At 42.0% G+C, this 16497-nt stretch overlaps 1 protein-coding gene across 4 annotated transcripts in view; it reads right to left on the bottom strand.

The window, feature by feature from the left end:
* The window catches only part of rad50 (RAD50 homolog, double strand break repair protein), a 160337-nt gene that overhangs the window by 78225 nt on the left and 65615 nt on the right, over positions 1 to 16497 (bottom strand). For all 4 annotated transcript variants that reach the window (XM_072590429.1, XM_072590430.1, XM_072590427.1 and 1 more), the window contains exon 12: positions 13535 to 13692. In XM_072590429.1, the coding sequence (XP_072446530.1) occupies positions 13535 to 13692 (158 nt within the window). The remainder of the gene's footprint in view (positions 1 to 13534; positions 13693 to 16497) is intronic.

The raw sequence follows: 16497 nt of genomic DNA, 5'->3' as shown, positions 1-16497 counted from the left end.
TCTGAACTTAGATAGAAGAGCATTGGTCTATTCCAATATACCACCTAGCCTATTTTTTGAAACTCTTAAATCAATAACTTAAAATGTTACCAGGAATATTTCAGCATGGTAATGAACATAAACACATTTTGTCTCAATAGGTACAACTGTGTGAAATGACCAATGGATCTGTTTCCATGCTGTATTACTTTATGACTCTATCCTGTTCATTTGACTTCCTTCTTCATGCAGGGAGCACTAAATGCCAGCAGGGGTAGCCACTGGGACATTTGTGTTGCACGTTGTTCAATACTGCCATCAGCTGGCCTCTTTGTTCCTGCACACAGGCTGACAAAGCATTTAGTTTGAACTTGAGCCAGTCTCGATATGGGGGCAAAAGTCCTGTGAAAAGGATCCTGAAGAGTACGCAGAGCAGAGATGAACTGGAAAGATCGTGACACACAAGCAAAGACCTTCCAGAGTAGTCATGCACACACCAATAGCAAACAAATATCTCAATGTCTTAACAGTGCAGTTCCCATTCACAGACAGGAAACTGAACTGCAGAAAATTTCATTTTCAGTGTCTTTACCTAAAGCCCATCTCAGGCATTTGCAAACATTTGTAACATCTTTGGGATTGCGATTGATCAGAAACAGAGATAGATTTGCCATATAAATACTGTGGCTACCAGAGTAGGTCAGAGGTTAGGAATCCTGCAGTTAATAACTCACCTCCAGACTTGTCAAAGCCTGTCCACCATCTACAAAGATCAACTCAGAAGTGGAATGGAACACTCCCTACCTGCACTCAGCCAGGCACCTCCAATGACACCCGAGTAACTCGACACCATCCAAATCAGTGGCCTAGTGGTATCAGTGGGCTGTTGATTCAGAGACCCAGGTAATGTTCTGGGAACCTGGGTGAAAATCCTGCCAAGGTTCAATAAATATTTGGAATATCTTCAATAAACATCTAGAACTATGAGTATAATGACGACCATGAATCCATTGCTGATTATCTGGAAAATCCATCAAGCTCACCCATATCCTTCAGGAAAGGAAACTGCCATCCTTATCTGGTCTGGCCTACCCATGACCCCAGACCTCCAGCAATGTCGTTGACTCTTAACTCCCCATTGGGCCTAGCCAGGAACACTCTCATCCCATGAATGATTCAATTAAAAAAAAACAAAGCAATGTGCTTGATTATTGTCCTATCCACTACCTTCACCATTTGTATTATGTGCAATGTTATTCTTATTTAAAGAAAGATAGTCATTTTAATCAACCTGTTAAAACAAGTTATATGGGCACCTCTGGGGCACCTGAGACTTGAACTCGATGTTTTTTAGCCCATATATGAGGACAATACCACTATGTCATAAGACTGTTTTCTGAAGAAGGATATACTCACCATAAAAGGGTTTCATTAAATTAATCCCCAAGGTAGTGGGATTATGTTCTGAGGAGAGGTGAATGAAACAGAACCTGTATTTTCTAGAGTCTCAAAAATTCTCTATGGGTGGCAGGGTGGAAATATTTAGGAAATTTCCCAGACAGGTGACTCAAACTAGGGGACATAATTTCAGGATAAAAGGAAAGTTATTTAATACGAAGAAGAGTAGAAATTTCTATGGTGGTGAATCTTTGAATGGGGAATTCTTAAGGGCTATGGAAGCCCTATCATTTAGCAAGTTTGAGAGAGAAATCACAATGCCTTTGGAGACTGATAACACTGAGCAAAGTAGAGATATTGCAGGAAAGTGGCAGTGACACAGTGATCAGATATAATCCAGAATGGTGGGGCAGACACGCTGAGCTATGTTTGTTCACATGTTCCATCACTGGTGCAGAGTGGCAGCAAAATGCACTCCAGCATTTCACAAAGGCTCCTTCCACAACATAGTCCTAATCCATTAAGGAGGACAAGAGCTGCAGAGGAGGTGGGAATACCACTATCTGCAAGTTTCCCTCGAACTCATATACCATTCTGGCTTGGAACTATATTGCCACTCACTATTTAGAGTCATAGAGATGTACAGCACAGAAACAAACTCTTTAGTCCAACTTGTCCATACTGACCAGATATCCCAACCTAACCTAGACCCATTTGCCAACACTCAGACCATATCCCCCCAAACCCTTCTTATTCATAGACCCATTCAGATGCCTTTTAAATATTGTAATTGTACCAGCCGCCACTATTTCCTCTGGCAGCTCATTCTATACACGCACCACATTGTGTGTGAAAAAGTTGCCCCTTAGGCCCCTTTTATATCTTTACCCTCTCACACTAAACCTATGCCCTCTAGTTCTGGACTGCCCATTCCAGGGAAAATACCTTGTCTATTTATCCTATCCACGCCCCTCTTGATTTTATAAACCTCTATAAGGTCACCCCTCAGCCTCCGAAGCTCCAGGGAGAGCAGCCCCAGCCTATTCAGCTTCTCCCTGTCGCTCAAACGCTCCAAAACTGGCAACATCCTTGTAAATCTTTTCTGAACCTTTTCAGGTTTCACAACATCCTTCCGCCTTCTGGGTCAAAACCCTGGAAATTCCTTCTTAATTGCACTGATATGATACAGCAAATATAATCTGTAATTTCAAATGTGGCAAGACGCCTCAAGTGTGTCACATAGTGAAAAATAAGTTCATCACAACTGCATTTTAATAAACAGTTTAAATTTGACATGGTCTTATGCATTGCCTCTACAAATTTTCTTTGTAGAAAAGCAACCAATCCAACATGAATTTGCTCTTTATTGCTGGTCACAGCTCTATGCACATATCACTTCTTTGCTTCCCTCAGAGCGGGATTGTACATTTCTCTGGAAAGTATCCATTACATCTGAAATACCTCAAAGTCATGGCAGAAAATAAATCGGAAAGAGTTACAGCAACAGCGGCCGAGTGCAGTAGGTCAATTATCACATTCTAGCAAGATGCTAACTTTGATAATCTCAGAATAAATGTACAACACTGGATACACAGTCATCGCTGTTTCCAACCCCTCCACCTCATTTGTCACGATTCTAAGAAGATACATCAGGGTAAAGCACAGAGCATTATTTATCACTTAATCTTTGCAGGGAGACGGTTCTTGAACTCTGCTGCCATTTTGTGGTTGGCACCCCTAACATGTACAGCCCTGCTTTCCATTTCACACTTGATAAGATGCAAATAGTTCCCAAGTGCTTGTGAGAAAATCTATCAGTTAAGTAGTTGCACAAAGGAATCACCCCATCTAAAAATCCCAAGAGAAATTACAGAGCTACAGAAACTTGTGCACTATTTAGAATTTCACAGTGGTCTAATAACTTGTTCAGCCAACAACCTTGGGGTTACTGAGCAAACCTTTCCACGAAGTACACAAAGTAAGCTTGTAGTTACATACGTCACAAAGTCCTTAATTAAATTTGTTAATGAATCAAAGCTTGCAACAGAACCCACTTAAAATCACAGAATGATACAGTACAGAAGCTGTCCATTCATCCCACTGTGTACATGCTGGCTTTTTGAAATATCCAAATAATTCCACTTCCTGCTCATTCCCATAACCTGGCAAATTATTCTTCTTTTAAGTATTTTGCCACCTGCCCTCATTTCAATCAGAGTCCCTAGTACAGAGAGGCTATTCAGCCCCTTGAGTCTGCACTGAGCCTCGAAGGGGATCCCACCCAGAGTCGTCCCCAGTCATCAGTAGTCTGTGAATATTGGTTACCACAGCTTTGAACACTAAGCATATTTTCTGGTCTTTCAAACCTTCTTTGCTCAAAGGAGACTAAGTGCAGCTTCTCTGGTCTCCCCTTCTATCTGAATTCCCTCATCATTGGCACTCTTCTAGTCTGTGATGCAGAGTGACGCCAATGGCATGGGTTCAATTCCCACACAGGCCAAGGACACCATGAAGGACTCTCCTTCTCAACCTCTGCCCTTGCCTCAGGTGTGGTGACCCTCAGGTTAAACCATCACCAGTCTACTGAAAGAACAGCTGTTTGGTCCAGTAGGAGAATAGTCACTCGACCTTCTGCATCCTTCCCACTGCTGTGATGCTCTTTCAAAGGTGCGATGCTCATAAGTGAACATAAGACTCCAATGGAGGCCAAACCAATTTTATTTTAAATACAAATTGCCATGATATTTTCTACTCTTTTTCAAGATTAAAGAAGCATTTTCTTAAAAAATATCACCTTCTTCAATGTGGTTTCATTTGGATAAGCACATGATTACAAAAGATTTGGACAGAAGATAAGTATCTTTCTAGATAACACCTGACCCATGTGACCGCCCTCCACTGGTTTCAATTATCTGAGAGGGCTCAGGTCGGGATTTCACAGGGTAATTTCCCCCACCCCTCAAGTTATTTCACCTTCTCCTGACTGATCACATGGCTGCCTAGAGGTACTGTGGGAATGTCCAATGCCACAGGTTTTGCAGGGTTTGGGTTGGCGGGGGGTTCCAGATGTAGAAGCTTCCAGTCACGATACTTCCATCATCAAGGCTGGGGCCAGCCTGATGGAACTACAGATCTTTTCCTGCGTATCTAATTTAGAAGGCTTCAACTCACCACCTACTTGTTTTCTATTGCAGCTTGTAAGTCATTTCAAATTAAAATGGAACAGTCAAGAGGGCTTCCAATGAGGAAAGTGATCAAACCTGAAAGTAAAGCCACAGAAACACAGCATTAAACCAACTCAGTGACGATTCTGACAATTGGCTTTTGAGGAGGGCCATGTTGTACCTCAAAATGTTAACTCAGTTTTTCTCACCACAGATGCTGTTAGAACCGCTGAGCTTTTCTGGCACTTTGTTTTATTTTGGTGACAGTAATTTGGTTCCCTTGGGACAGGGTGAGCTTCAAAATGGCTTAAAATTATGTCATAACTATCTTGATCTATCAACAGCATCTAACCTCAGTTTTGAGTTTCCAGTGATCAGTTATTCACATTGAAAAAATTTAATCTTGCAACAATTTTTCAGTGATTTAAGTTAGTCGATTTATCTTCCACATGTCAGCACAGAGTGAAGGTTCAGATGTACCAGCTCTGAGTGGCATTGAGGACTGAGGAAAGGGCAGGGATCCAGTCTGACCTTTGAAGTCCTCAAATTACTCTAAACCGCAAAATGGAACTCCTGTGTGACCAGTACATTCAGTCCCAAGTCTTACTTTTCTTTTAAACTAGTTTTCCCTCTGGGTTGTCTACTTTTCTTCTTTGGAAAAGCACAGCAGGTCAGGCAGCATCCAAGGAGCAGGAGAAGCGACGTTTTGGGCATGAGCCCTTCTTCCTGAAAACACATTTTCAGCTCTGATCTCCAGCATCTGCAGTCCTCACTTTCTCCTACTTTTCTTCTTTCTCAATCATCACACATGAGATTAGTAAGTGTGGTTGGGTGGGGTGCTGGAAAAGCATAGCAGGTCAGGCAGCATCGGGCAAGAGCCCTTCATCAGGAATGAAGGTCACTCACCATTAGGGAGTGTGGCGTCTTATCCATAGTAACTGAGATTATGCCCCTAACAGGCTAAAAGGGTTCTCCTCCTCTCTCTGTCTGCTGGACTAGCAATGCTGCACATTCCCTTGGTAACACAGTTTTTTTAGATCCACATTGCTCACAAAGCACATGAAGGAATGAGATCAGGATTCAATAATATACACTTCTGACCATTATCACAAGCTCATGTGTAATTCTTGTTTAAAAACACACATTGTATACACCTTAAAGTCATGGTACCTCTGCTACACCTACTTGTCACTCAAATTTACTTTGATAATGTGAAACATGCAAATTAGGGACACCTAAGATACGTGCTTCAGGTGCCCATTACCTGCAAGTGTCATTCTTGTCAAACTGTCCTTGTGTGTACACTCAAACAGATTAACTAAATACTTCATAATTATCTTTGCCTTGTGGTATTCCTTTCTCATTGCTATGTGAAATTCTAATGAAGTAGGATAGAATTACTTTCATGTCCTGTAGCACTTCTGTGATGTTCTGCTGGTTTCCCCAATTCATTAGGGAGGCACGGTGGCACAGTGGTTAGCACTGCTGTCTCACAGTGCCAGAGACCTGGGTTCAATGCCCGCCTCAGGCAGCTGACTGTGTGGAGTTTGCACATTCTCCCCGTGTCTGTGTGGGTTTCCTCCGGGTGCTCTGGCTTCCTCCCACAGTCCAAAAATGTGCAGGTTAGGTGAATTGGCCATGCTAAATTGCCTGTAGTGTTAGGTGCAGGGGAATGGGTCTGGGTGGGTGCGCTTCGGCGGGTCGGTGTGGACTTGTTGGGCCGAAGGGCCTGTTTCCACACTGTAAGTAATCTAATCTAATCATTAGCTTTCCTGTGCTATTCCTTTTGAGGAATGTACATCCAATTCCTCATCATGTTCACAGCCTGTACAGGATGCTCAGAGATCACAGTCAAATTTTAAGATGATGATGGGAGAGTTATTATTCTGCAGATTGTCTAGAAATTTATAATCTACTTGTTCACAGATGTTATAACATACCTGGGATTTAAGCCTAGGGCCCTGGCTCAGAAGTAGTGACACTACTCCTACCCACAAGGACTCTGCAGACTCATTTTTAATTAATGAGCTCAGTCATGTTACAGCACACCTCTGATACCAATGGGGATTTGAACCCAGTCTCAAGGCCAGAGGGAGGGAGATTATTACTGCCCCATAAAAACTTGCTGCAGACTCTCCCCTAGAACAATCTTCAATTCACTTTGGACAGTGACAACTGAAACGGTTTTCTACTGGAACAGTTTAGATACGTTCCCCACAAAGAAAAACGATGGTACTGCCAAATCTAAAGTCTGCTGTTTATCAAGTAACATCAGCGTAAGATAAAATAGAAAAACGTAGCTATGACCATTTCAAAGAAAGTAATACTTTAGGAAGCTTAGAGGAATATAGAAAGTACAGTGATAGAGTAATACAACACAGAAACAGACCCTTTGGTCCAACTTGTTCATGCTGACCAGACATCCTAAACTGTTCTTGTCCCATTTGCCAGTGTTTGGCCTGTATCCCTCTAAATTCTTCCCATTCATGTGCCCATCCAGATGCCTTTCAAATGTTGTAATTGTACCAAGCTCCTCCACCTCCTCTGGCAAATTGTTCTATATGCCTTCTTACCAGACCTATTAACCTATCTTGCCACCTTCACGAATGTGTGAACAAGCACCCTAACATCCTTCTGTTCTTCTGACCTTCCTAGTGTTTTTGCTCTTCATGGAATACACCCTTGTCTTCTTCCTCCTTCCAAAGTCCTCATATTTATCAGGGTCCACTTGATCAATCCATTTATAACTTCCTGTCACCTAACACCCTCCTCTTCTGTCAACCAGGCAGTCAATCTTTGTCATCCGTAAACTTAATTATCATCCTTCCAGATTCTCATTGAATTGATTTATGAGGATCACAAACAATAATGGAACCAGCACGGATCCCTGTGGCATGCTGTGGCACATCTGGCTCCATTGACATAAACAAGCTTCACCACCACCCTCCAGGTGGCACAGTGGTTAGCACTGCTGTCTCACAGCATCAGAGACTGGGTTCAATTCCCGCCTCAGGCAACTGTCTGCGTGGAATTTGCACATTCTCCCAATGTCTGCGTGGGTTTCCTCCAGGTGCTCCGGTTTCCTCCCACAGTCCAAATATGTGCAGGTTAGGTGAATTGGCCATGCTAAATTGCCTGTAGTGTTAGGTGAAGGGGTAAATGTAGGGGAATGGGTCTGGGTGGGTTGCTCTTTGGAGGGTCGGTGTGGACTTGTTGGGCCGAAGGGCCTGTTTCCACACTGTAAGTAATCTAATCTAATCTAACTCCTTTCACTATGCCAATTTTGGATCAATCTTGCCAAATTACCCTGGATCCCATGAGCATTTACCTTCTTTATCAGTTTCCCAGGTAGGATCTTGGCAAAGGCCTTGTCGGAATCCATATAAACTACATAAACTGCTCTACCTTCATCCAAACTCTTAGTCATCTCAAAAAATTCCACTGGCCTTCGGGTAATACAGGGATGAAACTCATGTCTCACTGACCTACAGTGATCTGTTTCTGACCTGGCAATTTTCCCATATGGGACAGATCATTGCTCCAGATGCATCACCTCACTCTTTCAAAGCCATGTCGACTATCCCCAATCAAATCATGCTTTGCTAAATGGAGATTATTTTTCTCCTTCACTATTTTCTCCAGTGGGATACTAATGTTAGACTTATTGGTCTATAGCTCTCTGGCCTATCTCCTCCCACACTTCTTATAAAGTGCCAGTCATCTGGCACCTCCCTCGTGGTCACAGACGATTTGAAAATTTGGTTAGCTCCCTAAATTCCTCCTTCATCTCCCACAACAGCCTGAGATACAACTCATTTGGACCTGGAGATTTGTCCACTCTTAAATTCCCTAAAACCTCCAATACATCCTCGGTTCTCTCATAAATCTGTTCCAAGAATTTCACAGTCTCTTATCTCAAATGCTGTACTTACATACCTCTTCTCCTGAGTAAAGACAGATGTGAAGTACTCCTTTAACACTGCGTTCTCCAGTTTCATGAAAAGATTGCCCACCTTAATGGGCTGTATTCTTTCCCTGCTTATTATCGTCCTCTTGATACACTTGGAGAATATTTTCGGATTCTCCCTAATTCTCACACCAATGTTTTCTCATGCCTTCCTTTTTGCTCTCCTAAATGGTTTCTTGAGATTCCCCCTGCACTTCTTATTCTCCTTCGTGCCTCTGTTGTTTTGTTCCTTTTGTATCGATTATATGTCTCCCTTTTCCTTTTTATATCGTCCCAGACATCCATGACTCTCTGGGCTTGAAGCTCCTACATTTCATCCTAAGGCTTGTACTCCCCTTTTTGAAAGCCTTCCACTTTTTCCGCTGTAGACTTACTGTCATGTAGCGTGTTCCCAGTCTATTTTAGCCAAATCCTGCCTTATTCCTGAAGAAGGGCTCATGCCCGAAACGTCGATTCTCCTGCTCCTTGGATGCTGCCTGACCTGCTGCACTTTTCCAGCAACACATTTTCAGCTTATTTTAACATAGTCTGTCTTATCTCAATGCAGAACCCTTTGTTGCAGGCTATCTTCTTCTTTTTCCACAAAAAACATAACATAGTGTTGTAGTCACTATCACTAAAATGCCCCCACCCCACTGTCACCTCGAGCACCTGTCTGGCTTCATTCCCTAGAATTAGATCTAGCACTGCATAGTTCCTTGTAGAGTCATCTACATATTGACATAAAATGCTCTCCTGTATACTTTTCAAGTAATCAGATTGTTGCCCAGAATCCAGAAGCTTGCTCACATCTTTGGAATATAGACGAATAACAGGTGACTTTTCAGAAAAACACAAGATTCTTCGAGGACTTGAGATGGTAGTTACAGAAAGGTTGTTACCTCTTTTGGGAGAGTCTCGAACCACAGATCATATTCTCAAGAAAAGGAGTCACACATTTAGGACAGGGATGAGGAGGAATTTTTTCGTTCAAGAGGTTTGCATATCTGTGAAATTCTTTACCACAGAGAGCTGTTAAGACTGAATCAATAACGTATTCAATGCTAAGACAGACAGCTTTTAATTAAGGAAGGAAATTAACGTTATGGAGAAAAGACAGGAAAGTGGAATTTCAAGGTTTTCAGATAGCCATGATCTCATTGAATGGCCTACCATGGTCCTATGTCTTATGGTCTTTGACCATGAGACAAAAGGAGCAGAAATTAAGCCATTTGGCCCGTCGAGTCTGCTCCACCATTCAATTGTGGCTGATACATTTTTCAAACCCATTCTCTGGCTTTCTCCCCATAACCTTTGATCTTCTTGACAATCAAGAACGTATCTCTGTCTTAAATATACTCAATGACCTGGCCTCCATAGTCTTTGTGGCAATGATTTCCATAAATTCACCACTCTCTGGCTGAAAATGTTTCTCCTTATCTCTGTTCTAAAGGGTCTTCCCAGTTCTAAAGAGTCTTCCCTTTATTCTAAGGTTGAGCTCTTGGGTCCTAGCCTCTCCTATCAATGGAAACATCTTCTTAATATCCACTCTGTCCAGGCCATTCAGTATTCTATAAGTTTCAATTAGAAATTCTAAACTCCATCGAGTGTAGAAAGAGTCCTCAAATGTTTCTCATATGTTAAGCCTTTCATTACTGGAATCATTCTTATAAACCTCCTCTGGAACCGCTCCAGGACCAGTACATCCTTCTTGAGGTATGGGGGCCAAACTTGCTCACAATGCTTTAAGGTTCCTCATAGTATACTTGTTTGCAAGGTTAGATCTTATGGAATACAGGGAGAAGTAGCTATTTGGACACAGAACTGGCTTGAAGGTAGAGGACAGAGGGTGGTGGTGGTGGAGGGTTGTTTTTCAGACTGGAGGCCTATGAACAGTGGTGTGCCATGGGGATCGGTGCTGGGTTCACTGCTTTTTGTCATTTATATAAATGACTTGCATGTGAATATAGGAGATATAGTTAGTAAGTTTGCAGATGACACTAAAATTGGAGGTGTAGTGGACAGCGAAAAAGATTACCTCAGAGTAAAATGGGATCTTGATCAGATGGGTCAATAGGCTGAGGAGTGGCAGATGGCGTTTAATTTAGTTAAATGTGAGGTGTTACATTTTGGAAAGGCAAATCAGAGCAGGACTTGTACACTTAATGGTAAGGTACTGAGGCGTGTTGCTGAACAAAGAGACCTTGGAGTGCAGGTTCATAGTTCCTCGAAAGGGGAGTCAGAGGTAGATAGGATAGTGAAGGAGGCATTTGGTATGCTTTCCTTTATTGGTCAGAGTATTGAGTACAGGAGCTGGGAGGTCATATTGCAGCTGTATGGGACATTGGTTAGGCCACCTTTGGAGTATTGCATGCAATTCTGGTCTCTCTCCTATCAGAAGGATGTTGTGAAACTTGAAAGGGTTCAGAAAAAATTTACATGGATGTTGCCAGGGTTGGAGGATTTGAGCTAAAGGGAAAGGCTGAATTGGCCTGGGCTGTTTTCCCTGGAGCGGTGGAGGCTGAGGGGTGACCTTATAGAGGTTTATAAAATCATGAAGGGCATAAATAGGATAAATAGACGAGCTTTTTTCCTTGGGGCGGAGGAGTCCAGAACTACAGGGCCGTGAGTGTATGGAATGAGCAGACACAGGAAGTGGTGGAGGCTGGTACAATGACAACATTTAAAAAGCATCTGGATGGGTATATGAATAGGAAGTGTTTAGAGGGATACGGGTCAAGTGCTGGCAAATGGACTAGATTAGGATAGTTTTCCGGTTGGCATGGACGAGTTGGACCGAAGGGTCTGTTTCTGTGCTGTACATCTCTATGACTTTATCATTAAACCTCAGACCCTCACCTCCCAGGAGGACATGGGTGGGGAACCACGAGCTAAGTGAAAACAAAATACTATGAATGCTGGAAATCTAAAACAAACACCTGAAGTGCTGGAGAAACTGCAGATCTGGCAGCATCTGTGGAAAGAGAAACAGGGTGAATGTTGAGTCCATGATGATTCCTCTCCAGAACTGAGAATTTATGAGCCTTCTGGCATGTCTCCCATAAAACTCCCAGACTCCCACTGCCCCACTGTTACCAAACCCAAGTACCCATCCAAATCCAACCATCCACCCTCTCTGTGTGGACATAGCTCAGAATCGTTCCCAAATTCTATGGTAGTTGATCCACAAAGTCTCACATGTCACCAGGTTAAAAACCGAATTAATTCACATCGCTGCAAACTGGTGGCCCTGGTAATATAGAACACGTTACATGGCATTAAGCCTCTACTTCTGCAAAACAATAACTGTCTCACTACACTACAGAAAATTATCTGGACTTCATGAAGAATTGGAAGTATCTTCTCAACAGTTGCATTTCATTTATTTTAATGCAAAGGATTGCAATACCACTACATTTCTTCAGGTCACAGTTCCAATATGGTCTCCATTTCCCCCAGTAACATCAGCGGAACTTTTTCGTTGGTCAAATACAGGAATTATTAATATAACAGCTTTGGAAATACATACGAAATATTGACAATGTACAGCTTTCCACTAACATTCTCCACTGTTAAGCTTCCAGAGATTGTTTATTTGGGAGGGAGCGGATAATCAAAGGATCCTTTGAAATACAAGATCTGAGGCAATAATTCCTCAACTCCTCATTTTGCTCAATATTTTTCACAAGGGCCAGGACATTTGGCCATGGATCACTTCGTTTTCACCAGAGGATGAATTATACCACATAATTAAAGAATAAATCTTCAAATACACTTTAAAGTAGTCAAAATTCAAGAATGCATCACCAAAACCACCAGATTTGACACTGCCATCAATTGGCATGCTTTCGAGGTCAGTTCAGAACTCCAATTTTTCAATGAAACAATCAGGCCCTAAGCTCATTGGATGGCCTGTGAAATGCGTTTAAACAATTCACCGACTACTTAAGAGTTGAAATTACAGCAGTTCATTCGAGGGAAGGCAGCCATGATTGACAATGCTGTATAAAACACAATGGCAGCACTCATGACCTTTGACAACAAATGCATTTCAGAAGAGACGAGATGGGATTAATATTCCCAGGTGATCAATCTCTCTCACCTGTTACAAGGTTGATTTTAGAGGGCTCTTATGGGACAGTGGTAGGCAACACCTCACCCACTGAGAGAATGAAAATTACTTAAGAAGAAAAATCTGCTATTATCATTGCAGGAAGCATTTAATGCTTCCTGATGAATCCCATCATTTGAAGTGTAGGAATCCCATTAATAAATTACTTTAAGTACTTTCTCAAACTAGAGTTTGCTTCAGATTTAAAAAAAATCCAGTATCTTTTCAAAATGGTCCCAAAGAAACATATTGTGTTGGAAACAAACTTGAGCTTTGGAAGCAGCAATAATTGGACATTAGCATTTGGCTAATGATGGAACTAGCAGTTGTACAATTGCAAGATTTTTTTTGTTCTTTTATGGACTGGACTGAACCGACTAGTTTGTTTGGCCATTTCAGGGGGCACTTACGAGTCTGGAATCACATGTAGGTCAGACCAGGTAAGGATGACAGATTTCCCTCCCTGTAGGGGCATTCATGAAGCAAACAGGCTTTTAGAAGAAACAATGATAGCTTCATGGTCACCAACAATAAGACTTGCTTCATATTCCAGATCTTTATTGATTGAAGTCAACTTTGAACAGATGCTGTAGTTTGAACCCAGGTCCTCAGAACATTAGCCCATGTCTCTTGATCACTAGTCCAGTGACATTAACACTATGCTATCATCTCCCACAATTTAGATTCTAGATTCAACAAAGGTTGAACTGGTGTGGAACTGTCAAGTTGAAGACAATTTCAATGAGAATAAGAGTTATACCTCAAATATTCAAAGTCACATTCAAAGCAAATAGTCACATATGCCCATGAGATATAACCACCCTTCAAGACAGTGGGAAATACTGTGATATATATAATGAACCTATACAGTTACATGATATCTGCACCCAACTTGACAAATGCAAACTAACTGTAGCTTCAAATGTCAGTACTTACTTCATCTTAAACAGTTTATCTCTGGTCTGATTGATCTCTGTGGCTTTTGTATGAAGCCAATCTTCCAGTTGTCTCTTGTTTGGGAAATGCCCCAACAGCAAAACCAATTCCTCATTGTGCCTTGACTTAATCTTCCTGATCTGTTCTTCTTTGTCAGCCTGACAGAAACAAATGGATTTCCAGTTTGCATAAGCATGAGGAAACATTAAAAAAAAATTCACCAGTAGTAATTTGTGCAAACGTAATGCAGAGAGAATAACTAAAAAGCCATAGCTTCGGAGATTCAGTTCATCTGTAAAACAAGGGGAAAAGGTTCAATGGTCCGATCAAATAACGTGGCGTCAAGTTGCTGAAATTAAAAAAAGTCAATAATATTCTTTTTCCCAATTCTTTTTTGATCAACATACTATTTTTCACTAGAATTTATCCCAGACTTTTAAGCTTGGGCATCAATACAGAAAAAATAATTTAGCTCAGTGCTCAACTCAAGCTTGAAAGGTTTTTGCCCGAAACATCGATTTTCCTGCTCCTCGGATGTTGCCTGACTTGCTGTGCTTTTCCAGCACCGCACTCTCGACTCTAATCTCCAGGATCTGCAGTCCTCACTTTCGCCTGGCCTCCACACCTGCCAATTTAACGCTGATTAAAACAACTAATGCAAAAAAAACCCCAAAGAACTGAGAATGCTGGAAATCTGAAAGTGCTGGAAAAACTTAGCAGGTGTGATAGCATCTGTGGAGGGAAAGCAGAATTAACATTTTGGTCCAATGACCAGTTTTATTAATTCTGCTTTTTCTCCGCAGATGCTGCCTGATCTGCCAAGCTTTTTTCCAGCAATTTCTGATTAAAACAACTTGAGTACATTGGCCTCTGGGAGATAGCTTAAAACAAAGAGGGGACTCTGAGGAAAGACTGAGTAAGGATGCACCAAGACAGGTCTTAGTGAACCAAAGTGAAGAAACCATGAGTTCTTGGCAGACCAAGCAAGAAAGCCATTGACCCCGAAAAATAACATTCCAGCTCTTTGTTGAGTTCCATCAATTTAAACTGCTGAAATCTTCAATATCCCAGGAAACCTACTAAAATAACCTATTTCACTAACAGCCGAATTCCAAGTGAAGACAGAAGTGAGGCCATGAAAGGAGAAGAAGTCTGACTCTTTGCGGCTCTTTTAACAGACGATTTATGAGATTAGCATCAATTAGAGTCCAGAGAGAGATTTTCAACAGACCCATAATCACAAAAGTAGTGAGTGACTCAACTTGAAGGTTCTCTATTTTTAAAGTATGTTATTGAAGGAAATATGCTTACCTTTAGGTATTGCAACAACAGTAAATTTCACTTACTAACAAGGCTTGATTTAAAAAGAAACAGAAGAACTGCGAATGATATAATTCAGAAACAAAATTAGAAATTGCTGGAAAAACTCAGGTCAGGCAGCATCTGTGAAGAGAGATCAGAGTTAATGTCCCTGGTCTGGTGACCCTTCCTTAGAACTGATGGTAGCTAGGAAAATGTTGGTTTATAGCAAGACAGGGTTGGGGGGTAAGGAGTAAACATGGAGCCCCCTCGAAGAGAAAGAAGAACAGTTGGCACAGCCAAAGGAGTGGATAGAAGTGTGATAGCTATTAATGGCTAACAATAGGTAGTGTGTAATGGTAGACTGTGTGATAACAAGGCCTGGTGCAGATGGAGGGGGGGGGGATACATTGGAGAGTTCAGGCTCTAAAATTATTGAACTCAATATAGGAGTCTGGAGGGCTGCAGGGTCCCCAAGTGGGGCACAAGGTATTGTTCTTCCAGTTTGTACTGAGCTTTGCTAGAGCACTACAGCAAGCCTGAGACCGAGATGTTGACCAGAGAACACCATGGTGTGTTAAAGTAGCAGGCAACTGGAAGCTCAGGGTCTTTGTTGCAGACAGAATGTACGTGTGTTCTGTGAAGCGGTCACTCAGTCTACACTTGGTTTCCCCAATGTAGAGGAACACCTATGTTCTGCCCGCAAAAAAGGCCCTGAGCTTCCAGTTGCCTGCTACTTTAACAAATCACCCAATTCTCTGGCCAACATCTGTCTCAGGCTTGCTGCAGTGTTCCAGTGAAGCTCAGTGTAAGCTGAAAGAACAACATCTAATTTTCCAACTGGGGACCCTGCAGCCCTCCAGACTCAATTCAGAGTTCAATAATTTTAAGGCCTGGACTCCCTATGTCCTGGCCCCCAACCCCACACACCAGGCCTTGTTATCACATAGTCTGCCATTACACACTACCTATTGTTGGCCACTAACAGTTTCCATTCACCCGCCCAGCCAGATCGTTATCTGTTCCTTTGTCTGACCGACTATTCTTTTCTCTCTTTCTCTGGGGGCTCTGTCCCTGTGTATTGTTTACTCCTTGTCCCCTCCTGTCTTCTGCATTTAAACCAACATTATTCCTAGCTACCATCAGTTCTGAGGAAGGGTCACCAGATCTGAAACATTAACTCTGATTTCTCTTCACTGATGCTGCCAGACCTGCTAAGCTTTTCCAGCAACTTTGATTTTTGCTCATACTTGTTGCTATCTAAGTCAATGTTTATTTCTCATCTCCAGCCTGCTACACCACAAAATCATAACATGGCTCCTCTGAGATAGAATTCCAAACACTTACCTTTTCTTAGCTCACTTTATACCTTTCATTGACACATTCCTATCAATCTCAGTTTTAAAATTAACAAATCGATCTAGTACCAAATGTCATTTGCAGAAAAGGTTCCAGACATCTATAACTGCTGTATGATGTTTCCCCTGTTTCACTCCCAAAGGGTCTGGCTAGAAATAATCTGTTCAGATGTGTTAATGCACGCCACTAGAACTGGCGAGCCTTAAACCTGGGTCTCCTAGCTCAGAAGAAGGGACACAAATACTGCACCACAGGAGTGCTCAAAGAAAAATAAATGTTGCATAGTTAAGGACTCAAAAACAAGT

Source organism: Chiloscyllium punctatum, chromosome 20 (assembly GCF_047496795.1).
Source record: "Chiloscyllium punctatum isolate Juve2018m chromosome 20, sChiPun1.3, whole genome shotgun sequence".
Classification (NCBI taxonomy): Eukaryota; Metazoa; Chordata; class Chondrichthyes; order Orectolobiformes; family Hemiscylliidae; genus Chiloscyllium; species Chiloscyllium punctatum.
This window is presented reverse-complemented; position numbering and strand designations above follow the sequence as displayed.